We start from the raw sequence: 14557 nt of genomic DNA, 5'->3' as shown, positions 1-14557 counted from the left end.
TGAAACTGACCCGTCAGTGTCGTTTCGTCGATTGTTGACATTATTTCACCAGACTGCTGAGACTCGCAAATCAACGCATTCTGCAATCTGGTGGTAGGAACACGGTGAAAAATATCTTTCTGAAAAAGAACAAAATCGCGCCTTCGGGCGGCGATGGATTTAGTCGGACAGTAAGAGGCACGGGTTGTGAAAGAGTACTGTTTCCAAAGGTTCCACCAGCATGGCGCGCAGTGTTGGAAGCGCCACAATGCTTGCGCCCGGTCAGGATATGGACGATAGCCGGTTCCGTATCCGGCCCTATCAGCAAATACTATCTTCCTGCAGTGGTGCCCTTGTGACATCGCTGTTCAGTAAGTGGCCCCTCGAGTGGCTGGCTGATGCAATCCGATGTTCTGATGGTCACGTTTCTGCAAATCATTCCAGTGACGCCGTTGGATGTGATTAAAACGCGCCTCCAGGCGCAACAGAAGCTGTTGCTGTCCAACAAATGTTATCTGTACTGCAACGGGCTCATGGATCACATTTGTCCTTGCGCCCCAAACATGGGCCCGTCCGCCGTCAGCAAACCTACGTTACATTTCACCGGAACTATCGTAAGCTGGGCGCGCAAGCAATCTCCTGGACAGGATCTCATAATCGATTCTCGTTCTCGTAGGATGCGTTTTCGAAAATAAGCCGCCACGAAGGGGTCCGCTCGTTATGGTCCGGCCTGGGCCCCACACTGGTGCTGGCCCTGCCGACGACGGTCATTTACTTCGTGGCGTACGAGCAGTTTCGCATCCGGCTGAAGGAACTGTACCAAAGCAGAAAGGGACGGGACGCGGAGCTTCCGTTCTGGTTACCGCTCACGGCCGGCGCATCGGCTCGCGTCCTGGCCGTAACGATCGTGAATCCGCTCGAGCTGATACGCACCAAAATGCAGTCCGAGCGAATAAGCTACTCGGAGGTCGGCCAAGCGTTCCGCAGTATGCTGCGGGTGCAAGGAGTCCGCGGCATGTGGAACGGATTCTTCCCCACCATTCTGCGGGACGTACCGTTCAGCGCGATCTACTGGACGACGTACGAATCGTACAAAAAGCACCTCAACGTGACGCAGCCAACGTTTTCGGTCAGCTTCGTCGGTGGTGCCATTTCGGGCGGTGTGGCCGCCTTTCTCACGGTACCGTTCGATGTGGTCAAAACGCACCAACAGATTGCGTTCGGCGAACGGTTCCTGTACCCACAGAACGGGGCCGGTAAATCGGCCACCGTTAGCACGTTCGCGACGATGAGCAGGATTTTCCAAGCCAGTGGCATCCGGGGCCTATTCACCGGCCTTACGCCACGGTTGGTTAAAGTTGCGCCCGCCTGTGCCATCATGATTGCGTCGTTCGAGTATGGGAAAAACTTTTTCTACTCGTACAACGTGAAGCGCTACCAGGAGAAACATGGCCGGGTGCCGGGGGTCGCGCCTCCGTTCGGTGGCACTACGACCGGGAGCTCCTTGGTTAGCAGTTCGATGCCCACTTCTTCGCCTACCGTCGTCGCTGCTGCTTCACCGTCGCCATCGCACCATGGTCGTGTCCGGTTTTGAATCGGTTGACGCTCCCGTTTCATAGGCTTCAGATTTTGAGCTATCCGATAGCTTTACACCCGGTTTATGCGAACCATTCAAAAACGAAAGCCCACAATTTGAGAGAGTGAAAGAAAGGCAATTCCAATAGACAGTAAACCCGTTACTGCATGAGTTTTGAAAAAGATAAGAAACGGTCGCATCAAGACGCGTTATCGTAAACGCTACGGGGGTCTGTCGCACAGCAGCAGCAGCAGATAAGCCGTAGGCCGCGCGTAACCGAACAACCGAGGATTATTGGGCATGGAGACGATCACGTTGTGAGTTACATCGCACCATCAGCGCATCAAGAGCGACACAAGCGATAGACACTGGATTGGTCGAAGACAGGCAGTACGACGGAGAGAGGACAATAAAAAAGTATTTGAAGACAACTGTAAACGACAAACGAAGGTCTGTCCGTTTCATCTTAATCTCCGAAACGGCACGCATAAACCGCTGCCGCTCGTTGCTAGGCAACGGTTTTGGCCCGTTTCAGGGTTATTTTCCGGATCAATCACAGTAGACCACCAACCGCTTCCATTCACTGGCAATTTGAGACACCATCATCACGTTTTATTAGCTCTCTATGTATATAGTTGATACTTAGCATACTTTCAGTGATTACACTTAAACGCTATCATCGTTTTCGCTCCGTTTCCTTGTTGGAATTATGACATACACTTGCTACCGGCGCGACCAGCTCCGCACAGAAATGCGCACACACACAACACGAGTTCCGGCGAGTCACTCCGGTCCCGGATCAGCGCGGCCACGGTGTGTGTTGTCCCCCCCCCCCCCGAAATGCTTTGCTTTAGTAACGCGAATTCCCACTCTCTATTGATCAACGGGTTTCCGTTCGGGCGCTTCCTTTTGGTGGATTTTGGGAACTTGCTCTTATTGCTACTATATGCTGTTGTTGTGGACCCACAAGAAATCCAAAAGTTAAAAAGGCAAAAATCATAAAACTAAACGAAATTTATTCACATCAATCGGTGTGTGTGTGGGGGCCCTGTGGTGAGCCACCGACCGATCCTCACACGGATGAATTCCTCGTCGGTAACCGAAAGTGTTACTCTTTCTCGCCCTTTCGTGCACCACGCGCAATTGCACTAACCCACGACGAAACGGCCCGACACTCCGGCCGCGCCCTGCATCACACCGCACCGGCCACAAGAGAGGGGCACGGTGGTGGGATTATTGGTGTGACTCTGAATTCCTGCTGTCCGCAGCGAAAGCAGCGTGGTGGTCCTTCACATGACGATGCCACAAAAGCGCAACGTTGTTGTGTGTTCCAATCGAATGGCAAATTAAAGCTAAAGACAACTCTCACACGCAATGATGATGATGATGGCCAACGGGTTCTGACCCCGACGGGTTACACTATATTTCTGTCCCCGCCCGGTCCGGTCTCTGTCCGGTTTAACAGTTCATATTTACGTCCACCGCGCGCATTTATCTTACACATATTAAGCTACGGATTGTTATATTTTCTCTCCCATTCTGCGGTACGCCGTATGATGGTTCCGGGACACTGCTGCCCCCCATTGGCCGCCGGTTTTTGCCAATGTAAGATGATTCCCAAATAGGAACACTCTGGTTAACCTCCTTTCTTCCGGCGCCCCATCCGGCTTACTACGATCGCTGATTCGCGTTTCGCGCTTTTTATTCGCAAAGCAACGCCACCTTCGATACACTCCTGATTTTGGTGCGTGATTGTTTCCGTTCGTTCCGTGTGTGTGTTGGTGCGCTGCTTATGCATCGAGAGAAGAGGGTTGAAGACAAAAAACCAGGGAATATTTACAGTGGCAACACCTACTAGCGCTACTAGTGTGTGTGGTTGTGTTAGTATTAGGGTGTTCTTTTGGTGGCCGCGCGCCCTTTGCAGCACCCCGGATCAGTTTCACGATCATCTACGGTAATATATCGACAGGCTAACACGAGACACGAGACACGAGTTGAAAAGTAAATTTAGAGATATCGTTTAGGACAGATGGAAGCTCATGCTGCCCTCGCTGGCGGCCGTCTTCAGCTTCTGGCGCATCACGTCGCGGTTCGAGTAATCCGGCAGCTTCAGATAGTTGACGCACGTCATCACCGACGGCAGATACTCGTCCGGGTTCTGGTTGCCGTCCATCTTTTTGCGCACGATCGTCAGCGGCGGCGTCAGTGACTTGAAGCCACCGGTCGGCAACCGGGGGCTCCCCGTAACGAACTGCAGGAACAGGCGCTGCTCGTCCCGAGTGTACGTGGCGAGAATTTCGAAAAAGTACTGAATGGCCGGCGAGTCCTGCGAGAAACCGTGATCGGTACGGCAACACTCGGCCAGCATCCGGGCGTCCCAGCGCTGCTGGTGCGGCAACAGTCCACCGATGCCCGACCCGCAGAACACATTCTCCAGCTCCTCCGGGTAGAACATCTGCAGCCGGTTCATCGGGAACACGGAATCGAAACCTGTGCGCGAAGGAGAAATCAGATCGTCAAAAACCGGATCAAACGGAAGCCGAGGAGTGGTAGTGTACCTTCGCGGAGGGCTTCAAACTGCCGGGAAACTCCTTCGGCCAGAAACCAGTGCGTCACGAGCGTAATGTACTGATGCAGGTTACTGATCGTAACCGCCATATCGCGCCCACCGCGGCGCAGCTCGATGTTCGGGTGCCCGGGCAGGACAAAGTCCAGCCCCAGGTCGGATATCGGACAGCCGTCCAAGTCCAATGCTTCGATCTGTGGGAAGCGGGAAGCGGGAGCGAACGGTTAGCCCCCAATCGTGTTGATCCTCGGGGTGTCCCCCCTTACCTTTTCAGTCTTTTCCATTGCATCCAAGGATGGGTCCGCCTGGATCTGGTCCCGTTTCTTCACCATCTCGTACAACCGCAGCAGCGTGCCCTGCACTTCCGGCGCAATCTGGCCCAAATCGGCCAGCCCGAGCGAGCTCTCCTCGCTCAGCATCCAGCGATAGAACGGTATCGAGAAGGGAAGGTCAAGCTGGTGGACGGAAAGAGAATCATTATTAGAACGGGCCTTCCGGCATGCCTCTTTCTCTCTCTCTTTCTGGGACTTACCATACGACTGTCCATGACGGCCTTGGCCATAAATTTGCCCAAAAACTTAAACTTGTGCTTCAACCGCGACAGCTGCGACGTTTTGGCCGTCTTGCTGAGCGGAATCGGGAACAGACCGCGCGGTGCATTGACGTACACAACGGTTCCGCCGCCGCCACCGCCGGCCGTAGCCGGACTTCCGGCCCCGGGTTCCGGGTTCGCTCCACCCGAGAGGGGCGTCATTAGACCACCTTCCACATCGGCGTACGAAGCCGGCGGAGGTGCGGTCATGGGCGGAGGCGTCGAGTTGTTCTCCAGTTCGGCCTGCTGCGGGTGGTTCAGGTGCAGCATCGCATCCGACTGTTCGATCAGCATGTTGAGCGAATTGTCGTTGCTGATCAAGAAGGTGCCTCCGCTGAGATCGCTAACACCGCCGCCGCCACCAGCCGCTTCCGAGTCCGTCGTCGTGCCGGTGCGGTGCGGGGCCACCGTCGCCGTGTCGACATCCTCGAGCGCTCCGCCACCCATCGACGTTTTGACAATGTTGTCCGCGATCGAGGTCGACTGCTGGTTGTTGTTGTTCTTGTAGCTATCACTATCGTTCCATAAACCTAAATCACAGCGTTGCAGTTCCGTCGAAACGAGCGCGTAGAACTCGAGCGTCGGCCCCAATCCCGTGCCGACCTCGTTTTCGTACTGAATCTCAAGCAGTGCCTTCGAGTGGCCAAAGTCCTGTGGGAAGCCAGAGAGGGTTAGAGTAAGGCAACCACCACCGCTCGTAAAGGGCTCTGTCCGCGCGCCTACCTGAATGATGGATTCGGCCTGCTTGAGAATGTCGTCCCGTGAGATGGCCCGCTTCCGGCGATCGAGGCGCGGTGTCACACGTTCGTTCGTGTCGGCCGAGTTGAGATCAGGGGTCGTGTCGAGCAGACGCTGGAGCGCCCGGTCGCGATCGAACGACACGGCGTAGAACAGTAGATGGCGCGTTTCGAACGGAAACAGGAACGGGCAGGCCACCGCCACCTGCTGCAACCACTGTGGCAGATTGCCCGTCATGATCACCAACGGATCCTGCAGCTGGCGGCTTGCCTTGGCCGCGATCTACAATGGATGGAACACATTTGCTCAATATGCTGGTGGTGCCTGCGCTGGGGCGCACTCCGGTCTTACCTTTGAGTGAATAAACTCCGCCTGCGGGACAATGGGAACCTGGGGAACGGAGAAGTACAGAGTGGCCCAGTGCCGATTGAGCGCATTGATGATGCGCAGCATACACAGGGCATCGAGCGATGCGTCCTGCACCGTGACGACCTCGGGCAGCCGCGGCGTAAGGAACATGACGAGCGGCGAGACGATCGCCGGCACTTGACCGTCGATCCAGAACTCGGGCTTGCGGCGCATGATTTTCGATTGCGACGAGTTTTTGCTATTCTTGCGCGACGAACCCGACGCCCCCTTGCTGGACGAGCCCGACCCGGATTCCTCCTCCACCGGGCGGTAGTAGATCGTGTGCTGCTGAACCCAGATACTGGCACTTCCTGCGGGCGAAAGAAGGGATTAGGTTAGTGGCCACTTCACCAAAAAAAAAACCCGTGTCGTCCATACCGATCGGTGTTTCCGTGTCGGTGTCCGTTTCCGACTGATCATTCACCAGCGGCGAGTACTGGCGGATGGCCTGGTAGACGGTCATGTTGTACGGCAGGATGTGCTCGCCGATCAGAAACTGTAGCTTGTGCTTGCAGCCGCCCATCGAGATCATGGCGGCCGCGTCAATGTTGTCGATGTCTTCCTCCGAGTCCTCCTCGCTGTCGACCCGGATGCCGCCGTAGCCGCGCACCACCAGATACCGTTCGATGGCCTGCACCAGCGCGAGCGGATCGATCTTCACCGTGCCGCCCTTCCACTGGCGCAAATTTGTACATTCCGGATGGCGTTGAAGGTTGCACTACCGGGGAAGGGGAAAGGGAATTGCGGTTAGAGCGAGAGGGTCGTGCATTTGACGGTACTTCTTACCTTCAGCTGGTGGGTGTTGAAGAATTTAAGGGCACTTGTGTTCGATCGCCCACCGACACCGGCCGGGAAGTCGTGCACCTTCACCGGGAACTGCTCGAGCTGCGTGACGCATCCGTTCAGCTTGGCCACCAGCGCACTGAAGGCGGCCCCGTTCATGGACGGCGGCGCAGCCGTCGGCCCTCCGCCCAGGTGCGAATAGTTGCCCTCCACCGGCAGACCGGCAAACACGTGCAGGAACATGCGCAACCGGTTCGGGCGGGCCACGAGCAGATTGTCGTCGTTCGCCATGTACGTCAGCATGGCCCGGATCAGCCCCGAGTGGTTCACCTCGAACGGCGAGATGTCGCTCTCCATCAGAATGTCACGCAGCTCCTGCAGCGCCCCGAGACACTCGTCCGACCGGCCGTCCAGCTTCCGGATGGCGGCCGTTAGCCGGGTCAGAATCGTACACGCCGGATGCTGTTGCAGCGGCCCACCCGTCGGTCCGCCATCGGCTCCCAGGCAACCACCGCCGTTCTGTCCCGCGGCCGACTCGTCACCCGAATAGCGACCCACAAACAGCAGCGCCTGGTCACGGATCCACTGGCGAGCCTTCTCGCGATTGCCGGCCGCGATGAGGTTCGAGTTCGAGTGGCTTTTGTTGAGCGCCGTCCCTGCCGTGGCGCCATCCTTCGCACCGCCGTAAGCCGCCGCCGACGAAGAAGAGGCGGACGCAGCGTGCGACGTGGAGGCCGCCGAAGAGGACGACGACGACTGACGGCCCCAGCGGGCCGGATTGAGCGACGCCAAAAAGGACGTCGTTTTGGACGATGCACCCGTAAAGCGGGACCGCGACGAAGAGCCACCGCCGGCACCCGACGACGACGACGACGGGGTGTGCCGTCCGGATGACGAAGACCCTCCGCCGGCGGCGCCACCGCCGCCACTACCGATCGTGGTCGCTTTATTGATCAGCTCCTGCATCACCGACGACGATGACCCGGCGGCACCCATGGCACCGGCGCCGGTGGCCGAGGTGGAACTGCTACCACCACCGGCTGCCACCGCACCGTGGCCGTCATCGTGGCGCGATTTAGACTTGGAACTGCCCTGGGACTTCCGCTTGGGCGGGACCTTTCGCTTGAGAATGTCGGACATTTTAAGCTGACCTCCGTGAGGTGTTGACGGAGGGGCAGCGGTGGCGGCCACCGCGTTGCTTCCACTCGGCACTCCACCCGATGCGGACGCCGGTGCCGACGCGGAGGTCAGCAGCGCCACGTTGGCCTGGTCCGCCGGCACCACGGACGAACCGTAGTTGCCGAAGGCATCGGAAAAATGGTGCGGCGGCTGGTAGATATGTGGTGGCGGTGGAAGCTGCGGTAGGTGCACGTGCTGGTGCTGCGGGGCCACCGGCGGCTGCTGATGATAGTGCTGGTGATGGCCACCGTGTTGCTGCTGCACCGGATTCATCGTGGCCGTGTTGTTGTAGATGGCGTTCAGCAGAATGTTGCCATTGCTCGTCGTCGTTACGGTGGCCGTTACGATGGAGGTGCCGGCCACTGGCACACCGGGCGGGCCGGCCGGAACCTCGAGGCGCAAATTGGCCGGAACCAGCTGCGGGGCACCGACATGATGCGGCGGTTGCGCCACGTGATGGTGATGATGCTGCATCGTCGTCGAAGTGGACTTGTTCAGATTGATGGCCGCCATATAGCTGCCGCCGCTGGCCGGCGCACTACTGCTGGTGCCCGCGGCCGAATGCACCATCGTCGTCGTCGGTACGGCCGAATGCAGAAGTGTGCTCGTCGACGAATGATGATGGTGTTGATGGTGCTGGTGGCCCATCTTGCTGCTGGCGGCCATCATCATCGCCGAGGACAGGTTCTTGACGTGCGAACCACCGCCACTGCCACCGATGGCCACCATCCCCGGGCCGGCCTTCGAGCTGGACGCAATGGCGCTGCTGTCAAAGTCGAACGTCATCGTCCCGGGCAGGCCCGGATTCAGCGTAGCCGACGCCGGGGCACTCTGCGAACCGGCCGACGGCTTCGGGGACGGCGCCGCACAGATCGGAATCGACGGATCGGTCAGCTGGTTGATCTGGTGCATCACACCCTCCCGCCGGAAGTGCATCCCGAACACTTCGGGCAGCTTTTGCATCAGAATCTCCGCCATCTGCAGCGCTCCGACGACGATCCGCAGATCATTCGAAGCCATCATGCCGGCGATGTGCGACGAAACGAGCTGATTCTTGAGCACATCCCGCAGCAGGTCCCCGTTGGCGAAGTACACCATCCGGAGCAGCGCCCGCAGACACTTGTAGCGGACCGAGGGCCCCGCCGACGAGCTGTACACTTCGTACAGCACCGAGAACAGGCTGCGGATGAATTCGGCCGCCAACCCGCGTTCCTCCTTCAGGCACGCGATCCGTGCGTCCCGCTGTGCATTCGGTGGCCGTGTGGCCAGATTAACGCAGCCCGTCGTTGCCACCACCGTCGTGGCCACCGGGTTGTCGGCGGAAGAACCTTCCGGTGACGACGTTGCCGCTCCTCCGCCGGTGGGAATTATAATGACGGCCGTGGCTGCTGCCGCGGCCGCCGCAGCCGCAGCGGCCGCTCCCTGCTGAGCCAGCAGCTGGTGGTTGATCTTACGCTGCACCGAGCGCGTCGTGCCGGTGTCCTCGTTGATCTGCTGCATCGTGTGAAAGTCGATCGTGTACGTGCGCCCCAGCGTACTCAGGCTGATCTCGTCGTCCGAGTTGAGGTGAGCCGCTTCGATCATGCGCGAATCGATCGACGAGTACGGGCGCCAAACGCCACGATCGTCACGCCACTGCCACTGCACCGCGTCCTGCACGGCGGCCTGCGTTCGCTCCAGGAGCGTGTCCACCCCGAAGATACCGTCCGTCGGCAGGCGCGGCATCAGCTCGCCAATCAGACACGTGATCTCGTACAGCTCCGAGGGGCTGCGGGACACCAGCTCGACATCGCCGACCGCCGCCGACGGTTCCGCCGTGCCCGTCAGCAGGTACAGCAGCGTCGCCGCGATGTCACTCTTCAGCAGCGTGATGGCCAGATCGGGACAGTTGGCACACATTACGCTCAGCATGCGCACCACGTTCGTGAACGTGCCACTGTTCAGCACCGACGGCGTGACCACCAGCAACTGCTGGCAGTTCTTCAGCAGCTCCATGCTGGCGATCTCCTGCAGCGTCGTCTGATCGTGCTGGAAGCTATCGACCAACCGATAGAACGCCGTGCAGATGCTCTCGACGCTCTTCTTGTCGTGCTGCGCCAACAGGCGGGCCAGCAGCGGCAGCGAACCCTTCACGAAGTGAAACTCTTCGGCGTGCAGATTCAGACAGCAGTTGGCCGTAATGGCCAACGCCGCCCGCTGAGCGTTGATCGAGAAGAAGTCAAGAAACGTGAGACACGACGCCACGCCGTTCGCCTGCAGGATGCTCTTGTTGTGGCGCCGCGACAGGATCTCGAGCGCCGTCAGACTCTGCTCCGCAACGTCCATGCACTGGATCACCTGGAGCTTCTCGAGAAACGCCGGGATCGCATCGACGACCGTGCCCGACGAGCGGGGCAGGGCCTCTAGCATGTACGCGAGCGCGCGGCACGCATTGTTCATGATGTCAAAGTTGTGCTCCATCCGCAGCAGCGTGATGAGCGCCGGAACGACCTGCTTGATGGGGAAACCCGCCAGCGTGTCCTCGTTGCCCATCACCAGCATCTGGCACATCTCGATGGCGGCCTGCAGCTGCTGGCTTTCGTCCGCGCACTGCAACCCCTGCAGCAGCTGCTGCGCCTTCGACGAGCTACTGTTGGCCCCCATCGTCCGGTGCAGCAAGTGATGCATCCGTGGCCCCAGCGCCCCGAACAGATGGGGCGGCAAACCACGTGCTTCGAGGAGCGCCTGTAACCGACCCACCTCACTATCGTCACTCTCGGAATCGGGATGTGCCGGCGGTGGAACCCCGCTCGCTGCCGAGCCGGACGATGTCGATGCGGCGGCGGCGGCCGCCACTCCTCCGGCCGTGGCATTCAACATGTTAACATCCACGATACCGGCGGACGATGAAGATGCTCCGGCGGCAGCGGCCGCCGAAGAGGACGACGACGATGTGCCTCCCCCCAGTGTGGCTTTGTGGAGTTTTATGAATGGAATGGAACTTCCCGATGATCCGGATCCACCGTGCTGCTGCTGCTGCTGCTGCGGATGATGATGCTGTCCTCCATCGTTGTTGTTGTTGATATTGTTGTTGTTGCGAGAGCCATCGTTGGCCATGGCATTCGAGGTGGACGGTCCGCCAACCAACCCGCCGCCGGTGCCACCCGACGACGCGGTGCTATCGAAGCTGGTTGCGAGTAGAATCGAAGAAGTGACCTTCGCTCCCTTCGATGATGAGGCCGCTGCTATCACGCCTCCCCCTGCGGCCGCGTTGAGCAGAACACCCGCGCCACCACCCGCCACACCACGGTGCGGATGATGCTGATGGTGCTGCTGCTGCTGATAGTGATGATGATGGTGGCCGCCGGCGCCGGCGCCGCCGCCGCTAGCAGAGGACCGGGAAGAGGACGACTGTTGCGAAGCTGCTGCTGCTTGCGGCTGCTGCTGGTGGTAGGGATTGTTGGTCGGATTCGAGCTAACGCAAGACCCCGTGGTTGCGGATGAGTGGGAACTTTTGCCACGAGAACTGCGCCTCAGCAACCCACTGCGGCCCTGCTGCTGCTGCTGCTGCTGTGCCGCGTCGTACGGCGGAAAGGGGACGCCTTCGCCGGTGCTGTTGGGGCCACCGATCACCGGAAGCGGTTGCTGTACCGGAGGCTGCGGATGGTGCAGAAGTTGCCGCGGGAACTTGTACTGCTGCGCCTGTTGCGGATAGTGCTGAAGGTGTTGGTGGTGTGGCTGCTGGTGGTAGTGTTGCTGCTGCTGCTGGTTGTAGTGCGGAGGATGCGGCTGGGAATGTAGGGCGTAGTGGAGCTGCTGCTGTGGCACCTGCTGCTGATGTGCGTAGTGCGGAACCGTGGGCGGGAGATGGTGCTGCTGCTGCTGTGGCGGCGCCGGATGATGATGACCGCCGCCGCTATGGTGATGTAGCTGCTGCTGCTGCTGCTGCTGAGGCTGCTGCTCCCTACCACCGCTACTACGTCCTGCTAAACGCGCACCCAGGTTCGGGGCCTTATGAGTGCCCGCGACTTCTTGGTGGTGCTGGTGCTGATGGTCCCCCCCCCACTTTCTGGCGCTTTTTGGGCACTTGTGCACCACCGGTTGACGAGCTGCTGCTGGCAGCAGCACTGAGGAACGGCTCCGAAACGGCGCAACCGTCTTCCCGTGGGTGCAAGACACCGGAAGCTGAAACCTGCGCCCCAGTGACGTGCCCTGACTCGCTGACGGACGCTGTTAACGTTAGATGCTGTTGCTGTTGCTGATGATGGTGGGAACGCAAGTTGCGGACAATGCTACCCGCACTTTCGTCCAACGCCACGGACGACGCTACCTGTGGCCGGCCTCTGGCTTTGGACCGGCGATGAGGCTGATGCTCCTGCTCCTGCTGTTTGACACAGTCGATAGCTGCTTTGGCTGGTGCCGCTGACCTGCTGCTGCCGCTTTTCTCCCCCAGTAGCTCGACCTTCCGTGAGGCAAGCGATTTCGAGAGCTTCGCCAAAGAAGCGGTCTTGTGACGCGTGCGCTTGCTTATGGTACGCGAGGTCGAAGCGATGGCAGCAGGCGGGCTAGGCCCCGGGACAGCTGAGTGTGAGCCTCGTTTACCTTTACTCTCCACGGATCGCGTCGAATGGGTTTCTAGGGGGGAGCTGGCTACGGTATTGGAAGTGGCCGGTACTACGCCGATGGTTTCAGTGAATGTTGAAGAATCGCCCGTAGCTCGGTCACCCTCATGGGGATTTAATCCGGGTACCGCCTTCGAGCCTCTTCCCTGCACGGACGCGGAACTCGACGGACGGCCGGTGGAACTTGCGGTCGGTTTTTTGCGACCGCCGGTTGCGACTTCCTGCTGCTGCTGCTGCTTTCTGAGATCAAACCCGGGCTCGGTGCCGGTGCCGGAGAAGACTGTTTCTTTGGACGTAGTACGGGAGCGTGTGCGGAAAGCTACGGGAACGGAGCCGGCCGATGATGGGGACGTTGCTCGGCCGTTGCCACCCTTTGACGCGTTTAGCGATTGTCGCTTCGCGGCGGGATGTAGCAAGTCGGCAGAGCCGACTACGTTCGGTAGGCTGTGCTTTCGCTTGGCCGACGCTTTCGACGTCGACGCTTCCTGCTGCTGCTGGTGCCGACTGGAGGTTGCCGACTGGACGCCACCACTGCCACTGCCACTGTTCGCTGCGCCTCCCTTCGCTTTGGCCGGCTTGGAGCGGCGACTGTCACTCACCACACCGCTACCGACGGTCGCGTCTTTCCGGTGCTGCTGCGATTGTGATTTGTTGCTGTTTGGCTGCTGCTGGTGCTGCGGTTGCTGATGAAAATGGTGATGCCCCTCCGTCACTGCAGAGAGCACTTGCTTACCAACGGATTCGGCCATAGACGACACTTACACGACCCGCTATTTCCATTAAACATACCCGGCTGCGTGATGCGCGATTTGTCGGGCGCCGCGGGGCAAAATTTTTGTCAAACTCTTCGCCGTGTCTACTACGATGATCTGAACGAACGCTCTCCCTGAACGCCGTTTCGTGGCCTGCTCTGGTGGGTATAGTAAAATCACTTCTCAATGTCACACCGCCGATGAGAGAGACGGCAATGTCTTGTACGCCAGGCAGGACGACGAACACACACTCTCTCTTTCTCTCTTCGGTTCAGCGCGGCGGCGGCGGTTACCGTATTATTTCAACATTTTTCACAACATTTTGCCGAACATTTGCTGCGCTCCCCGCTCCGCGAAAATTCGTTCGATGTCAAAGGAAAACCTCTGGTCTGTGTATCGCGCACTAGAGATTTCACCTTCACTCGGTCGCTTCCTTGGCCGGAGAACAATTGCCCAACACTTCACGTGTGGCTCATTATCTAGAAACTTCCAGGGATCTGGATTGAATCTGGAAAGAAGACAAAAGATATAAAAATATCAGCATACCGGGTAAGAGTTTGTTCTTAAAGTAAGAACCTTGCACTGAACAGCGTCAGACATATTTTTCAGAAGCGGCAACTTTCAAAACCGTTTTGTAGCCAAGGCTGTCTTCGATCGCGTTTCTAATGAAACGCGAAATCATACCCAGAAAAAACCGAGCAGATCATTGAACCAGCGAAAAGCATGAGGATGGAACATTCTGAAACCGACACGGACCGGGGTTCTTCGCTTGGCCACGCGCGTCCCCGTCCCATCGGTGTCGCGGCCTAATGATGATACTCGTTTCGAAGTAAAAAGTGCGTTCTTCGATGTGCCGTTTGTCCCTTTCTGGTGCGTGCGGAAAATTTGGGAAGTTTTGCTGTTTGTGTCAAACACTCCTACTAACCCTCTCTCTCTCTCTCTCGCTCTATCGCTGTCTGCTAACCGTCTGGAGTTTGTGTCTCGCTCTAGCACTATTTCTCGTTCTCGCTCTCGTTCGTAGCTCGAGGCTCATGAGGGAATTAAAGTGATGAAAAAAGCGAACCAGAAGGGGTAAAACAACCGGCGCGACACATGCGAGAACCCACGGCGGAACCACGGATCCCCACGGAAGCGAGAGAGCAGCAGCAGCAGCGAATGTAAATAAAGGTTATTGTCCATTTCAATAACGCATCGCGCGAGCAGCAAATGGAACAACAAAACATAACCCGTGTGTTTCTCTTTGTGTCCAGGCGAGGCGAGAGAGAGACTTATCGAAATCATATCCACCATCCGCACCAGAGGGTGCGGAATCTGAAGCACCCGACGCGACCTCGCTGACCAAAACGCTGAGCGAGCACAACTTGCCGAAGAACCCTACAGCGA

The 14557-nt window shown here is 58.5% G+C and overlaps 2 protein-coding genes across 2 annotated transcripts; one reads left to right on the top strand and one right to left on the bottom strand.

The window, feature by feature from the left end:
- Positions 1–76: 76 nt before the first annotated feature.
- On the top strand, positions 77–1989 carry LOC128274922 (probable mitochondrial glutathione transporter SLC25A40). Its single transcript, XM_053013268.1, has 3 exons — positions 77–350; positions 424–593; positions 656–1989. The coding sequence occupies exons 1-3, from the start codon at positions 221–223 to the stop codon at positions 1571–1573; spliced, it is 1218 nt and encodes a 405-aa protein (XP_052869228.1). The 5' UTR covers positions 77–220; the 3' UTR covers positions 1574–1989.
- Positions 1990–3166: 1177 nt separating this feature from the next.
- Positions 3167–13171, bottom strand: LOC128274773 (E3 ubiquitin-protein ligase TRIP12). The gene is given in 9 exon segments (XM_053013076.1): positions 3167–4045; positions 4114–4315; positions 4388–4576; positions 4654–5364; positions 5437–5733; positions 5803–6170; positions 6238–6577; positions 6646–11856; positions 11858–13171. Coding segments are annotated over 9 exon segments (9102 nt in total). The 3' UTR covers positions 3167–3575.
- Positions 13172–14557: the final 1386 nt, after the last annotated feature.

This window comes from Anopheles cruzii, chromosome 3 (genome assembly GCF_943734635.1).
Source record: "Anopheles cruzii chromosome 3, idAnoCruzAS_RS32_06, whole genome shotgun sequence".
In the NCBI taxonomy this organism is placed as follows: Eukaryota; Metazoa; Arthropoda; class Insecta; order Diptera; family Culicidae; genus Anopheles; species Anopheles cruzii.
The sequence above is the reverse complement of the archived record's forward strand: the minus strand, read 5'-3'. Positions and strand labels throughout refer to the sequence as shown.

Coding starts and splice junctions, on each gene's coding strand:
- LOC128274922 (XM_053013268.1), top strand. CDS start 221: ATGGCGCGCAGTGTTGGAAGCGCCACAATGCTTGCGCCCGGTCAGGAT. Junction 351..423: donor CCTTGTGACATCGCTGTTCA/GTAAGTGGCCCC, acceptor AAATCATTCCAG/TGACGCCGTTGGATGTGATT. Junction 594..655: donor TACATTTCACCGGAACTATC/GTAAGCTGGGCG, acceptor TCGTTCTCGTAG/GATGCGTTTTCGAAAATAAG.